Source organism: Poecilia mexicana, unplaced genomic scaffold (genome assembly GCF_051168715.1).
Source record: "Poecilia mexicana isolate PSO_F unplaced genomic scaffold, ASM5116871v1 scaffold_1, whole genome shotgun sequence".
Taxonomy (NCBI): Eukaryota; Metazoa; Chordata; class Actinopteri; order Cyprinodontiformes; family Poeciliidae; genus Poecilia; species Poecilia mexicana.
In genome coordinates, this window is record NW_028263370.1 from 17919978 (window position 1) to 17935571 (window position 15594).

At 39.6% G+C, this 15594-nt stretch overlaps 1 protein-coding gene across 1 annotated transcript in view; it reads left to right on the forward strand.

Moving 5' to 3' along the window:
- The window catches only part of LOC106929589 (uncharacterized), a 44877-nt gene that overhangs the window by 19053 nt on the left and 10230 nt on the right, over positions 1-15594 (forward strand). Inside the window, exons 8-10 of the mRNA XM_015006630.2 lie at positions 5039-5228; positions 7582-7655; positions 14398-14526. Coding sequence (XP_014862116.2) covers positions 5039-5228; positions 7582-7655; positions 14398-14526 — 393 coding nt within the window. The remainder of the gene's footprint in view (positions 1-5038; positions 5229-7581; positions 7656-14397; positions 14527-15594) is intronic.

The following is a 15594-nucleotide window of genomic DNA, read 5'->3' on the forward strand; positions in this document are numbered from 1 at the left end:
CTTGGTGACTCCGGCCATTATTTTGGTATTTTAGGAAAGTGACAATTTTTAGGTAATAGAAATTAATACAAGTTCAATCAAGATAAAAATGTAAAACCCAATAAATAAATAAATGTATAAAATTAAATATTATATATTTGTATATTTACAATAAATAAATGTATAAAATTATACATAATTTTATATATATATATATATATATATATATATATATATATATATATATATCTGATTACTGGTAAGGCATAGCTGTTTATTGCTATAGGATATATAGGATGAAAGAGACCACCCACGGAGGGTGAGAGGGGAATTTTTTTTTTTATATACACATAAAAAACTTCCCTTCTCACCCTCCGCGGGTGGTCTCTCTCTTTCATCCTCTGAGCTCGGGTCCTCTACCAGAGGCCTGGGAGCTTGAGGGTTCTGCGCAGTATCTTGGCTGTGCCTAGTACTGCACATTTCTGGACTGAGATGTCTGATGTTGTTCCTGGGATCTGTTTGAGCCACTGCTCCAGTTTGGGGGTGACTGCCCCGAGGGCCCCGATGACCACAGGCACCACTGTGGTCTTCACCTTCCAGGCCTTCTCCAGTTCCTCTCTGAGGCCCTGGTATTTCTCCAGTTTCTCGTGCTCCTTTTTCCTGATGTTGTAGTCACTTGGTATTGCTACATCCACCAGAACGGCTTTCCTCTGTTCTTTATCCACCACCACAATGTCCGGTTGGTTCGCCATTACCATCTTGTCTGTCTGGATCTGGAAGTCCCACAGGATCTTAGCTCGGTCATTCTCCACCACCTTTGGGGGTGTTCCCCACTTTGACCTCGGGGCTTCCAGTCCATATTCTGCACAGATGTTCCTGTACACTATGCCCGCCACTTGGTTATGTCGTTCCATGTACGCTTTCCCTGCCAGCATCTTGCACCCTGCTGTTATGTGCTGGACTGTCTCAGAGGCCTCCTTGCACAACCTACACCTTGGGTCTTGTCTGGTGTGGTAGATCTGAGCCTCTATTGCTCTGGTGTTTAGGGCCTGTTCCTGGGCGGCCAGGATGAGGGCCTCTGTGCTGTCCTTGAGTCCAGCTTTTTCCAGCCATTGGTAGGATTTCCTGATATCAGCCACTTCAGTTATTTGTCGGTGGTACATCCCATGTAGGGGCTTGTCCTCCCATGATGGGTCCTCCAGCACCTCGTCCTCTGTTCCCCATTGTCTGAGACATTCGCTGAGCACATCGTCCGTTGAGGCTTTGTCCTTGATGTATTTATGGATCTTGGATGTTTCATCCTGGACAGTGGCTCTCACACTCACTAGTCCTCTGCCTCCTTCCTTACGGCTTGTGTACAGTCTCAGGGTGCTGGATTTGGGGTGGAACCCTCCATGCATGGTTAGTAGCTTCCGAGTCTTAACATCCGTGGCCTTCATCTCTTCCATTGGCCAGCTTATTATTCCGGCAGGGTATCTGATTACTGATAAGGCATAGCTGTTTATTGCACGGATCTTGTTCTTGCCATTGAGCTGGCTTCTCAGGACTTGCCTTATTCGTTGGAGGTATTTGGCTGTGGCTCCTTTCCTTGTGACCTCATTGAGGTTGCCATTTACTTGTGGTATTCCCAGGTACTTGTAGCTGTCCTCAATGTCTGCTATTGTTCCTTCTGGGAGTGAGACCCCTTCTGTGTGGATGACCTTCCCTCTCTTTGTGACCATCCGGCCACACTTCTCTAGTCCGAATGACATCCCAATGTCAGTGCTGTAGATCCTGGTGGTGTGGATCAGTGAGTCGATGTCTCGCTCGCTCTTGGCGTACAGCTTGATGTCATCCATGTAGAGGAGGTGACTGATTGTGGCCCCATTCTTGAGTCGGTATCCGTAGCCAGTCTTGTTGATGATTTGGCTGAGGGGGTTCAGGCCTATGCAGAACAGCAGTGGGGACAGAGCATCTCCTTGGTATATGCCACATTTGATGGACACTTGTGCAAGTGGTTTGCAGTTGGCTTCAAGGGTGGTTTTCCACAGCCCCATCGAGTTTGCAATGAAGGCTCTTAGAGTCCTATTGATGTTGTACATCTCTAAGCATTCAATGATCCAGGTATGTGGTTATTGGCCGATAGTTGGATGGGACTGAACCCTTTGAGGGTTAGGGGTTAGGGTTAGTGAGTTTCTTTAGCCAGTAGGCATGGATCATGTCAGGTTACAGGGGCTTGTTCAGGGAGGTTGCTGTGGTCCTCTCGTAGAGAGGTTAGCCACTGTGCATTGCTGTTGTGGGACGCCTCCCTTTCCCATATGCCTTTCCAGTATTGTTCAGTCTCCAGCCTTGGTGGGTCTGCTCTGTTGTTAGTACCCTGCCATTGAGAGTACACTTTAGCTGGTTAGGTGGAGAAGAGCTGGTTAATCCTCCTGGCTTCATTCTCTCTTGTGTATCTCTTTAGGCGGCTGGCCAAGGCTTGGAGCCTTTGTTTGGCAGTTTCGAGTGCTTCAGGTATGGGCATCTGGCTGTACTTCTTAGGTACTGATCTTTTCATTGCACCCCTTTGGAGCTCTGGCAGTTGGCTCACTTTCCTCCTTGTTATCTTGATCTTGGCCTCTAACCATCTTTTCCATGGTGGATATTGGGTCTCATGGTTGCTCTTATAGCCAAGCATATCAAGGATCACTGATGCTGAGTTGTATATCAGCTCATTGGTTTCTGTTATGGTGTTGGTAGGGATCGTTCTCAATGCTGCATTCACATCTTCAATGAGACTTTCTGATGGTACTTCACTCAGCCGCTGTAGTTGGCGTCGGGGTTGTCTGGTGTTCATTCGGGCCATGATTCTCTCTCTCAGGTCAGCTGCTGCCTTGTTCAGCTTTGATGGTTCGTTCATTACTGGGGCTACATACCCAGTTGTAGTTGTAGTTAACTCCCCCCTGTCCTGACATCCAGGCTCCTCCCCCTTGCCATAGCATTTGTGTTGTACCTCGTCAGTCTCAAGTTGTGATAGCAGTTGCCGTTTGCGGGTGTTGGAACACTGAGCTACTAGTTGTTTAGCAGTCATTGTAGAACTAACCATTTTTCCCTCATTCTTTGCATGTAGCCCCTCTGACTAGGGTTACTTGAGTAGTAGCATTCCAACAGATCCAGGTTTTCACCTCTTGCCCATTTCCGTCTTGTTCCAGTAGCTCATTTGTTATTAAGGTGCTCTGGTTCCCCAGCACCTGACGCAGACCTTGTTTGGCCCGGCGACATCTGAGCCGGCATGTTACGCATATCAATGTCTCTCATGGTATGAGGTAGGCTATATAGCTCCAAGGGTCTTGCCTAAGGACCCACACTGGATAGCTCAACTTCCCGGGTGGAAGACTGTTGACTTACCCATTGAGCTATACAGTCAGCTCAATGGGTGTGTATATATATATATATATATATATATATATATATATATATATATATATATATATATATATATATATATATATATACATTTATAAATAAAAATAATAAATAAATACAAATATAATTTATAATTTTTTTTATGTCTATTTTCATAGGGGTGCCCACCTCTAAAATTTTTCTATGAGCACCACTGGGATTTTGTGTGTCAAACTGGGAGCCAGTTATGAATTGTGATGAAGTAACTGGTTAATCAGCTGGTAATTGCAGACATAATTACCGAGGTGAAACCAGAACTGTGAGTTTAAGCTGCACTAAAGGAGAGCAGCAAGAGTCTTTACACTGACAGCTGTAATCGTCCCGGTTCCTCCTTCTCACATTCAGCCTGTGTCCTACATGCAACTTTTATGTCAAGCTTTGAATATTTTAGTACTCACTGATAAGTGAGTCTTACATCAGACCCAAATGTTGCAGAGCATTAGCTTAGCAGTCCGTGATCTCAAGCATAAGGCAGTGTGATACAGGCCATTAATCTAATTTACATCACTGAAGTCACAGCGTGCTAATGGCTGAAGTTCAGGGATGTTTTCACAGCTACCATCAGGGCCAGATTTAGAAGAATAAGGGCCCATGGGCTGGAGCCAATTTTGGTGCCCAATCTCAGAACAAAAAATAAAAAATATATTTTACTCAGGCAAATTGCAGAACATTAATAGGTAAACTTACATATCTGCAGATATGATTTATGGATAGTTGGCTTAAAATATCTGGCAAATGGCACCATGTTGGTCACAAAAAATGATAATATTCAAATATTTGAGTGTAGCTTAAATTAATAAAAATTCAAAAATATTTTTTAGAAAACACCACATGCCAAAGGAGCTTATTACTTTACTGTGAAGAGTAATGTTTTGTAAAATTCACATTTTGCATGTTTTTATACGTCCATTTGGATCTCTACTGCTTCTAAAAACTGACCAAGCACTTAAAAAAAAACAAAAAACAGCCAGTTTTTGGCAATACATTAATATTTTTTGGTGTTGGGAAAATGAGCAGTTTCAAAAACGTCCCGATTGTTTAGTCATAATCAACAAGCACTTTGCCGTCACCTAGCAACCCTAGTGGAGCGCCATTACGTTTGGTCAGCTGGTTTTACCACTGTACGTGGTGTACAATGGCTGCTGGAAAAGACAAGTGTTTTATTTTCAGTGTTTTGTTGTTGACTTATACTTGCTGCATTTTTGTTGATTGTACAGGAGGCTCCACTTCTGCTTTTCAAAGATGTACAGTTTGCAGCCATTTTCATGTGCGAGTTGGGTTGAGTTGGGTTGCGTGGCAAGCAGCAGCTTATTTTCATTTAAAGTGATAAGATACCCCAGAACATCTCAGAATAGAGAGTAAAACCTCATTATCTAAGAATGATTTTGTGCAAAAAATGTAATGAACATGCTTTGTAAAGCCCATAGACCTATACTAGTTCAAGGAAGCCAAAAAACCATATAATTTCTTTGCAAACTGCTAAGAGCTAATATTAGTATTTCTATACATTTTAAATCTGTGCGCCCAATTCTTTTAAACATCAGAGGATGTGTGTTGCATCATCATTTCATCAGGAAGAAAGATTCTGATGCTTTAACAATCGGGCCACGAGTTGATTCCAATGTTCCTTGTTCAGGCAAGAAAGGGCGCCGCAAAGCGCGAAAGACAGACGCCAGCGACCTGACGCCCAACCCTCAGAAGCTGCACAACATCGGAGAGCAGCTGCAGAAGCTCAACGCCGCCATTAAGGGCATGGGCCCGGTCAACGACCTGCCCGCCGTGGCACGAGCACGATCCCGCAAGGAGAAGAACAAGCTGGCGTCCAGGTGAGACGATCCTCACTGTGACTGTGGGGCTTCGGGGGGTTTCCACTGACGCTTCTGTTTCTAAAGCATGAGTGAGAACGTTGAGTTCCCCGTTGGGTAGTAACCAGTTACATTTACTGGAGTAACTTTTGGGGAAAAATTACTTTTAGGAGTATTTTTACTACATTGTACTTTTACTTGAGTAATTTTATTAGGAAGCATTTCTACTCTTACTTGAGTAATTTCTTGGACGGCCACTTTTTACTTTTACCTTTGTAAAAATATGCTGAAGTCGTGCTACTCTTACTTGAGTACAAATTTTGGGAACTCTGAAAAATTGGACTCAAGCAAGAGTAGCACTATATTTACTTAAGTAAAGTAAAAAGTTGCTGTCAGAGAAATTACTCAAGTAAGAGTCAAAAAGTATTTGGTAAAAAGTCTATTCAGGTACTGAGTAACTTTTACTGTGGATAAAAATGCAAACCCTGCATTCAGGTTTGTTAAAGAAGCTTTTCTTCTGTTCAAAGTTACTTAAAATTGAGCTTTTCCAACAGGAATGGAAAAGATGTCTCTCATATTTCTTCTGAAGCCTCGATATGTTGAGATTTAAGTAAGTCAAATGTTGATATCATCATGAAAAACGTTGGGGAAAGAAGAAACGATGGAGAGATGAAGCATGAAAGGAAATAAACCAACCCAGAGTTACAGACAAGGAGAGACAGCCGGGTCATGGGAAGTTCATTTCTGCAGTAAGGGAGGGGCAAAATTCAGAATTTGGGTCGGTAATAATGAAGAGCATAGAGATTTTAGGCTTATCTTTTACTCTCACACAAACACCCTGCATTAAGACACAAAGTGTTTCTGTTAAAACCTTGCTTCTTTTTTCCTTTAACATGTCAGCGGGTTCATGTTTTATGTGAACATGCAGGTATTTCACGTGGGAAGAATCTTGTCTTTTTGTGAATTCATATTGTGGCTGTCTGATCTGAGGTCAAGGGTCACAGCAGCATAATCCTGACCGCTTGCAGTCCTTCCCTCTGGCGCTGTCATGATCCGTGGTTTTTAGTTATTTTGGGATTTTCTGTGTTTAGTCCTGTTTCCCTGAGTCTCTGTGTTGTCCTCTCAGCCCTTGATTGTTCCCAGGTGTGTCTCGTTCCCTTGATTACCCCGTGTGTATTTAAGTCCACCTGTTGTCTCTGTCTCTTGTCCTCGTCAAACTACTCGTATGTCTTTTGTCTACTTGCCACCACAGTCTTACTGTTAAGTCCTGTGTTGGTTCCGCTCTCGTTTTCAGTCCGTTGTTCCTTCAGTTGCTACCGGTAATTAGCTGTGTGCTAACTCTCTGCCGTGCCGCCTGTTTTGGACTCTCTTAACTAAATCCATCATTTCTTCACAACCTGGGTTTCTGCGTCTCTCCTCACCTCCTCTCAACCACCACACAGTTACACCAAAGTAAAGCTGTTTCCTACAGTATCAGGAAAATATTAACTGTAACCTTTAGTGTACTCACAACTTTTAGTGGCCAAATTGTGTATTGTCATTGCTTAAAACAGGGGTTCTCAAAGTTGGGGTCAAGGCCTCCTTTAGGGTCGCGAGTGTTCAACTTTGGGGTCCTCTTCAGAAATGAACCAAAAATGACAAGAACAAAGCAAATGCATTTGAGTAAAGTTGTAAAAAGCAGGACTTGAAAATAACCTGAACAGCAACATATGGGCTGTTAATGCTGATTGTGTTGTGATTGCTCCACTTTTTAACTCACTATTCGCTCATATTCTCAACCACGTGTCAGTTGTGATCATTTCACATTTCTGTTTTGTCGCCTCAAGGCTCTGATTGGTTGTTTTTAGTTGGCAGTGGGAGAAGGCGGAGGATCGCGATCTTTCCACAGATCATCTGTACCGTACCGACATAGTGACAGTTTCAACAAATATGTAAAAAAAAGTATTTAATTTAATTTCTATTGTTAGATCTGTTCCGCGTACAGGGAGTCCATATAAACTTCCTCTCTGTAAACACAGAAGTATAAATATTAAAGCTCCAGGAATCCTGAGCTATCAGCAGTTCTGATCTGCAGGTTGATTTAACTGAGTCATGGCTGCAAGACGGCAGGAAGCGCTCTGCTTTCTGAGGAGGATCATCCCCATGAGGCTGCTCAAGCTGTTTGTTTTAGTCTCGTCTTCAAACGCTCTGACATCCCCTCCTGAGGACGGCGAGTCAGGAGAACAAGGCAGGGTTAAGGAACACCTCTTTGTTTAGTTTGCTTCTCCTGCTAAATCCCACCAGCTGCTCGGTAATGGGATCATGCGATGAAAGGAAAGCCTGTAGCGGCGTTAGCGGTTCCAGTGGATGACGGTCTTATTTTCCTGGGTTTCAGGGCCTGCCGGCTGAAGAAGAAGGCCCAGCATGAAGCCAACAAGATCAAGCTGTGGGGGCTCAACCAGGAGTACGGTGAGCAAAGTGGCCACTTTAATGCTCATGTTTACTGCTGAGCCTTTTAAACGTCTTGAAAATCTATATTTGTGTTCAAAATAGTAGTGAGTAAAGCTTAAAACTCCACACATAAACCCAGTGGAAACACTGCAGGCACTGTTCTAAATAAAACATGAAGGAAACTTTATCCTATTGATTCGTCCTCTGCAGAAAGTATATAGTAGGCTGTTGTTGTTTTTATTTTTAAAGTGCATGTTTTTAAAAAAGCTGAAACCTTTAGGGCTTTTGTCAAACTCATTTTCATTTTGGGTCATATCTTTCAGTATATTTTAAGGTCTGATATGGTTGAAAATAGGATTTATCTCAAGTCTTTTTTTAATGTAAGTTATTGAACCAGTTAGTTTAAATTTTATGTTTAATTCAACTTCATTTGAGTCTTAAGAAATACCTTTATGTATTTTTAGGAATGTTTGGAAAGGATTCGTATAGTAACGCTAATGTGAACCCCAGGAAAAATACTACGGTAGAGACTAATGCATCCTTAAATACACAAATAATTAATCAAGATCATGAATTTCCTCAAAGGGCCGGTCGGTTAGACTGGGGCGAAAAACTGTGCAAAGTTTTATTTTTTTTTTACCTTTTTCTGGTTTGCTGCCATGATTCTAACACACATCTGATCTTAGAGCTTATGTTGCATTTAAAGGCGGCTTGGAAAACCACATTATGGGATGTTAACAGTGGATTAAACTGTAGTACTGGCTAAAAAAGGAGCGGGAGGCCGAGGGAAGAGATACAGGAAGTACTGGAGTTCCTACTGTAGCAAACTGAGATAAGAACAATAAATTAACTTTTTATTAATTTAGTCAAACCTCCAGGAGTTGAATAAACTGAGTTTTTAGGTTGGCACTTAAAAAACTGGAAGGAGAAAAAGACAGGAGTGGGAACTATTTCCCAGAATGCTTAGCGGCATGTTTCTGTATCCTGAGATGGAAGTGCGTCACATTGATCCGACTCTGGTGTTTTATTAAGGAAAATGTTTATCTTAAAGCCTGAGGATAAAGTTCTGTTCACACTAAATGTTCCTGAGCTGAATTCATTGTGAAGTTTAATAAAATTCATCATCAGATCAGAAATTTTGTTCATGCAACTTGAAACAAAAATTTAAATTATCCTAAAGTAAAATAAGTAGATATTTTATCTTAATATTGTGAGTAAAATAGTAGAGAAATGTGGCTCTTTAATTTTTTTTCTTGCATATTGTGAAATAAATATTTGATTTAAATTGCAGCATTAAGTTAAAACTCACAATTCAAGATTAATGAACTTAAAAAGCAAAGTTTAGACAACTTGTCTCTTGTTGTTAAATCAACTTCATGAGCTTTAATTTCTGAGTTAAAACCAAAACAATTTTCTTGTCGACTTAAATTGCAGCAGGTGGACTTTCGTTTTCCAGTTAAACCACCTTCAAGTGTTTTACAGTGCGTGGTCTTAGATTGCATAGAGCAGCCTATTTATTCATAAGCAGACAAACAGGAAAATAAAATTCCTTCATACATCAGTTATTGATTCCTTGACGCTGAATCAGCAGCTTTCTGTCGGGTCGGCTGGTTCTGTTATTGCAGATTGTAAATAATTCACCACAACCGCAGAGTGATTGGTTAACAACGCTGAACTATTTTGATCACAACTGTGAAATTCGAAGCAAGACTTCAACCTTCCTCTAACATCACCGCTGATAAATATGGACTCTTAGCTTTTTAAAGCCTCCTGAGTGCATACCCATAATCCTTCACTCTGTGTGTGCCTACAGTAATGCAGACGGTGGCATACAGACGTCTCCACAAAGCCTAATAGCTTTTATCCACGGTGATCCTCTGACATGCAGCAGATGATGAGCGGTAGCTCGGCTAACATATGCGAAGAATCCGTGGCTGTAGTAATGAAATAAAAGGCTCAGAGAAGCCATCTGCTTTAAAAATGCCCCGTTTAGGAAATCCAACCGGACCAGAAAGCTGATAGTAACAGGGCCACTCCGGAGCATGTAAACACAGAGTGAGGAAAAACCTGAGAAGTGTGACTTCACCTCCTTCCTGCTAATCAACACCTCTCCTCTGCCAAGTTTCCCGCCCGAGTCCTCCTCTTCCTCCTCTTCCTCCTCCTCTTTAGCTCGTTTAGTTGAGCCTCTTTTTTTTTTTTACAGCCTAACCACTTTCTAACTTCTTTAGGTTTCCTCTTCCTCTAATTTTTCAGCATTCCACTCATTCCTGATCTTTGTCCAGCGTTTCTTTGCTTTAGTTTTGGCTTCATGAAATAGTTTGTATTTTTGGTAAAAGGCCTAAACAAACAGCTAAACTTCACATGGTGCTTTGCTTCTTTTTGCCTCTCCGCCATCGTTTCAGAAGTAAGGGGGACATAAAAACCTGGCAAAACAAGAATCTTCAGACAATAAAACATTTTTTGAGGACGTGAATACGGTTTTGGGTTTCGAACTGGGCAGTTGCCCTGGGTGGAATCAGTTCTTGGGGCACCCAAGAACTGGAAAATAAGATATACATCTTATCAGTCATCTATCCCCAGAACAAGTTTGCTGCTACTTGTATGGATGTGTAGTGTAGTAAGTTTCCCTCAGGTGATTTTCAGTACATAGAGACAACATTACCTGCTTTCTGCTACAAAAAATCAGATAAAAAGATGAAATAAAACCCCGTTGAACCTGCATTTTAATTGGTTTACAGTTCGACAAAAGGAAGAGCTTACACCATTACTGCAGAAACCACAACTGTGTCTGTTTGTATTTCAAACATACAAATTTATGCGTCGTGATTAATCTAGTAATTTTTTAATCAACTGACAGCAATATTTATGCGTGACATATTCTGCCAGTGGAAAACTAGTAATTTTTAAATCAATTTTAAGTCATTATTGACTTAAAACAATCTTACTAAACGATACTTGTGATTTATTTTTGTCTTATTTTAAGTGTACCAAGATATTTGCTATAGAAACTAAGCCAAAAATGCTTGGTAATGTTTTGGAAGTGCATTATCTATACCTACATATTCAAGGATTCAAGGATTTTTTTATTGGCATACCACACTACAAAAAGTCCTCTTTCAAAAACAAGAAAAAAGTAGAAAAACATAGCATGTTTTTCTTAAAATAAGAAAAAAAATTGTAACAGCAACAGTTTATAGTAAGAAAAATATCTTACCAAATAAAAAAAAAATAATGCAGGAAAAAAATCAACTTAATTTAAGATATTTTATCGTTTTTAAGATTTCAGTTTTTGCAGTGCAACTTTGTTTGTGGTACAAAATTTGGATACAGGTCCAATATTAAGAAATCTACCACACAAATAAAAGAAATAAATAAATAAATTTATGTGATATATGTATATTAAAAACTGTGTGTGTAAATAATTTATGTGGTGAAGCTGACTTCGTTCCAGTTTGAGTTCAGCAGTCTGAAGGGAAGAAATCGTTTCTCAGCCCGCTGGTCTCGCTCTGGTTGCTCCTCTTCTGCAGACTGAACACCAAAAGGCATCAGAAACTTTCAAATTCACTGCCTGATTCCGTGTCATAAATACTTGAACTTTCCACCAAAGACAAGCAGGTTACAGACATTTTATCCCATCCGTGTGGAAAAAGCGCAGCCTGGCAGAAGATGTTTACTCGGGTCAGGTGACCTGGCAGAAGGCGAAGTCAGAGTCGCAGGCGGCGCTTATGTTTCACCCCGTCAGCGGCAGAGTTAAACCACGGCCCGCGGTTTTGTAGACGCACAGAAAAGCAGCTGATGCAGAGAAACTGCGTGAGTGAAAGCCGAACCTTTGTTGTCCAGACGGGGAGACACTCAGCTGACTAATTAGAGGGAATCCAGTTTGGTGCTGGAGGCTCTTCCCGCCCTGCAGGCGGATTAGATGCAGTTTCTGAATGTGATTTGTGGAGCAGCCAGATGTCAGCAGCTGCACTGCTGCGCTCCTGTTACATCTTTCTTCCTGCGATGCAGACATATGTCAGCATCTTTCTGCACGGCGTCGTTGCTCTACAGCACATGCGTCAAACTCAAGGCCCGTGGGCCAAATCCGGCCCGCTGTAACTTTCTATGTGGCCCTCCAGATTCTAGACTAAACACTAAGTGTGCTTAAATATTATGTAATCAGTCAAATCAATGCAGTTTTTATCTGTTTACTGCCAAATTATATCAATTAGTCCCTGCAGTTTCTTGAGAATTATCGTGAAAATTCACACAAAATCAACAAATCCCTGCACTTTTTTTGCACTAATACATAATTTGGAGTTTACTGCAGATTATGTATGCCTCAGTCTTAGTAGGTGTCAGATTATAGTTCATAATCTACACAGCGAGTAATAAAAAGTCAAATTTATCGTTATAAATAAGTGTAAATATTGCAAATATTTCCAAATTAGTACCATAAACACTTTGATTTTTATTACAAAAATCACAAAAAGAATCACGAAAACTGGAGGGACTGAAAAGATGCTCACTAATATTATTTAATTTTAAGAATTAATTGATATTTTAATAGTATGTGAACAGGTTTTATCAATACATTCTGGCACAACTGGCCCTTTAAGAGCATTCATGATCTTGATTCGGCCCAAAATGAAAATGTGTTTCACACCTCTGCTCTACTGTTCAAGATTCACAATTTACTTTAAATACAGTGGAGAAAAACATTATGTTCACAGTAAAAACACAAAATATTACTAAGTTTTTCTGTCTTGTTTCTACAGCAAAAATCTTACTGCACTTTAAATAAGACAAGAGGAGCTTGTTTTATGTCAATAATTCTTGAATATTGTTAAAAAAATAAAAATTTCACTCAGATTTTTCACTTACAATGCGGGAAAAATGTTTTAAGTGACATGACCTGACAGTAAAACTAGTAATTGTTTAGATTTTCAAAGATTTATTTACCTAAAACAAACCTTATATCTTGCTGAAAAGTTAATTGTTTAGTTTGTCTTATTTCAAGGGTTCTAAGATATTTCCACTAGAAACTAGACAAAAATACTTGGTAAGATTTTGTGTTTCTGTTGCTCAGACTCATAAAAAGTTTTTTTTTTAAATGACTGTGTAGTTTAAAAAATAGGCATGTTTGACAAATAAATATTCATATTAAAGCATAATAAAAAACACATAAAACAAAAATTTGCAGAAGAGAAATTTTGATTGCACTGAAAATTTTATTCATTTTTATTTTATACAGGTTATCTCATTTGATAAAAAACAAACAAACACAGAAACAATACAAGTAATTAAGATTGATGAAATTTAAATATACTAATAAAATATGACCTAAAAACAGGATCAAGTTTCATAAGAAAATTTCTCTTTTTCTGTTTAAGTATTAAAAATGTTTTTGACAGTTTTGTAGAATATGATAATTTTTAGAAAAAATACATTCAGTCTGTTGGACAGAGAAACCAAAGGTCACAGAAAGGATTGAAGACAGAAAATTACTCATTAAATAATGTTACAAATTGTTTCTGTGGCCGCAAACGGGTTGCAGTTTCGACATGCCGTCCTCTAAGAAATTGACCTTTATCTGAGATTTCCAGAAAGCCGCCAGCATTTCCCAATCCAGGATCTTCCACAACAGAACAACAGGATAAATTACAGCAACTCTTCTGCTGTAATCTGCTCTGGTATCTGCTGAAGTCAGATCCAGGTCATTCTGACCCCCATCAGTTTCACAAAACGACCCGAACATTGGTCAAAAAAACGACCTGTTTTATTTCAAATAACTGCCGTCAGCTTTTTATGCCTCTTCCACGCGAAACGGGAGTTTCTGCAGGTTTCTTGGTGAGCTTAAGGTGGAAAAGAGTTCAGACTGCTGCTTAACTGTAGGAAAGCTTTCAATCTACTGATCATTGTGTTTGTGCCCTGGATAATTAATTCATAAAGATTTCAGGCTTCATGTGATTGTTTGTGTCGTAGAAAGTTTCTGTCAAGAGTTTTTTCGCGCCTGATAGTCCGTTAAACTCGGTTCAACTGGTGATAAAAGTTGCAACATTTGTTACATTTTCAGCTGGAGTGGTTCGCTTTCACACTGCACTGTGTCAAACGATTCAAACTAATTAAAAGACCTGTTCACCTCCTCGCCTGTGGTGGCGCTGCACCAAGAGCCAGTGAACAAAACGGCACAAAAACCTCAGAAGAAGCAAAACTTCCTTCTTCACAGAGGAAACATAAATGAAATGCCTTCAAATTTTAGCAGTTGTAGGATTTCTCTTCTGGCTCTGGTAAAAAAAAATCACAACCCGTTTCTCCTGCTAGCGCTAGACTCTTATGTTTGTTTTGGTTGAATTTACCCAGAATGCCCTGCGCTACAGTCCGTTTCCTGCTTTTGGAGCAAGCTACTTGGTATTCACATATGCATTCACAGAGACCAAAGTTTTCATCACTGACAAAAGAGAAACCCTACTGGCCGCATCTTGTGAAGAAGGAGGTTTTGCTCGTGTCTTCTTCTGGGGTTTTTGTGTCGTTTCCTTCAGTAGTTCTAAGTGCAGCGCCACCCCTAGGTGAGGAGGTGAACAGGTTCTCCTGATCAGGCGATCAGAAAACAGGCGAACAGGTTTGGATTGTTTGACACCTGAAAATGTAACAAATGTTGCAGTTTTGCTCCGTAACCGAACCGACTCCACCAGACTAACAGGAGCGAAACCACCCTGAGAAACTCGTCTTCAAAATTTGACCTTTGCTCACCTTTGGATCTCGATTTTCCATGTTTCAGAAAACCTGTTGGGAGCCCTGCTGCGGATCAAGGAGGTGATCCGACGGCGGGTGGAAAGCAGTGAGGAGGAAGACGGAGACGAACGTGGAATGACCCAACGTCTCGAAGACATCCTCAAAGAGTCCAGCGGTGAGATGCTGGACTGCTCCCAGATTCATCATCGCTTTAACGATAAAAAACTGGCACATTCTGCAGATTTGGCATTTTAGAAATATGTTAAAAGATGCAAATAAACAAATAATTCTTTTTTAGATAAGAAAATAAACATTTTATTGCCTAAAATGCGATACCTTATTATTCCTTTAGTATTTTCATTTGTAGCAAAGATTTCAACTAACATCAGCGTTTGGAAAGTTCAACCATTTCTGCTCAACATAAAATAAATACTGTGTAGCGCTGATCTGGGGATTATTATCTGTGCAGAGTTTGAATCAGGTGAAGCTACATTTATGCCTCTTGAGGAGCGCAAGGGTTTTTTTTTTTTGGCTTAATTACAGCTTTTGGGTTCACCAAATGGCCCATACTTACAGTTTATATCCGTCAGTTAAGGATTAACGATTACTAAATTATCTGACGATTATTTCATTAATCAATTGATCAGGATTAATCTGATTGTTTTTATTTAAATGCAAAATGTAAAGTTTTTTGGTCTGAGGCCGTTGTGCTTTCAGCAAATGGCCTTTTTTAGATTTTATATGTTTTAGTTAACAATTTATCAATTACTAAGTTAGTTGATGATTATTTCATTAGTTGATTCATCTGATTAATCATTTAAGACTATTTTTTGTATTTTAAATTCATGTTGTAATTTTCTGGCCTAAGTAGATTCTGACAGTGTTATTTCACCAGTAAATGGCATTTTGTAGATTTATTAATGATTAATCAATTATTAAATTAGTTGATGATTATTTTGTTAATCAATTCATCACAATTAATTGTTTCAAGTTTTTTTTATTACTTTTAAATGTAAAATGTAATTTTTTGGCTTAGTTACAGCTTTGAGAATGTTATTCTTTCAGCAAATAGCCTTTTATCAGCTAATGATTAATTGATTACTAAATTAGTTGATGATTACCTCATTAATCAATCGTTTCAGTCCTACTTTTTTTGTTTTAAATGCAAAATGTAATTTTTTGGATTAACTTCTGTGCTGTTCTTTCAGCAAAAGGCTTTTTTAAAGTTTATGTACGTCAGTTG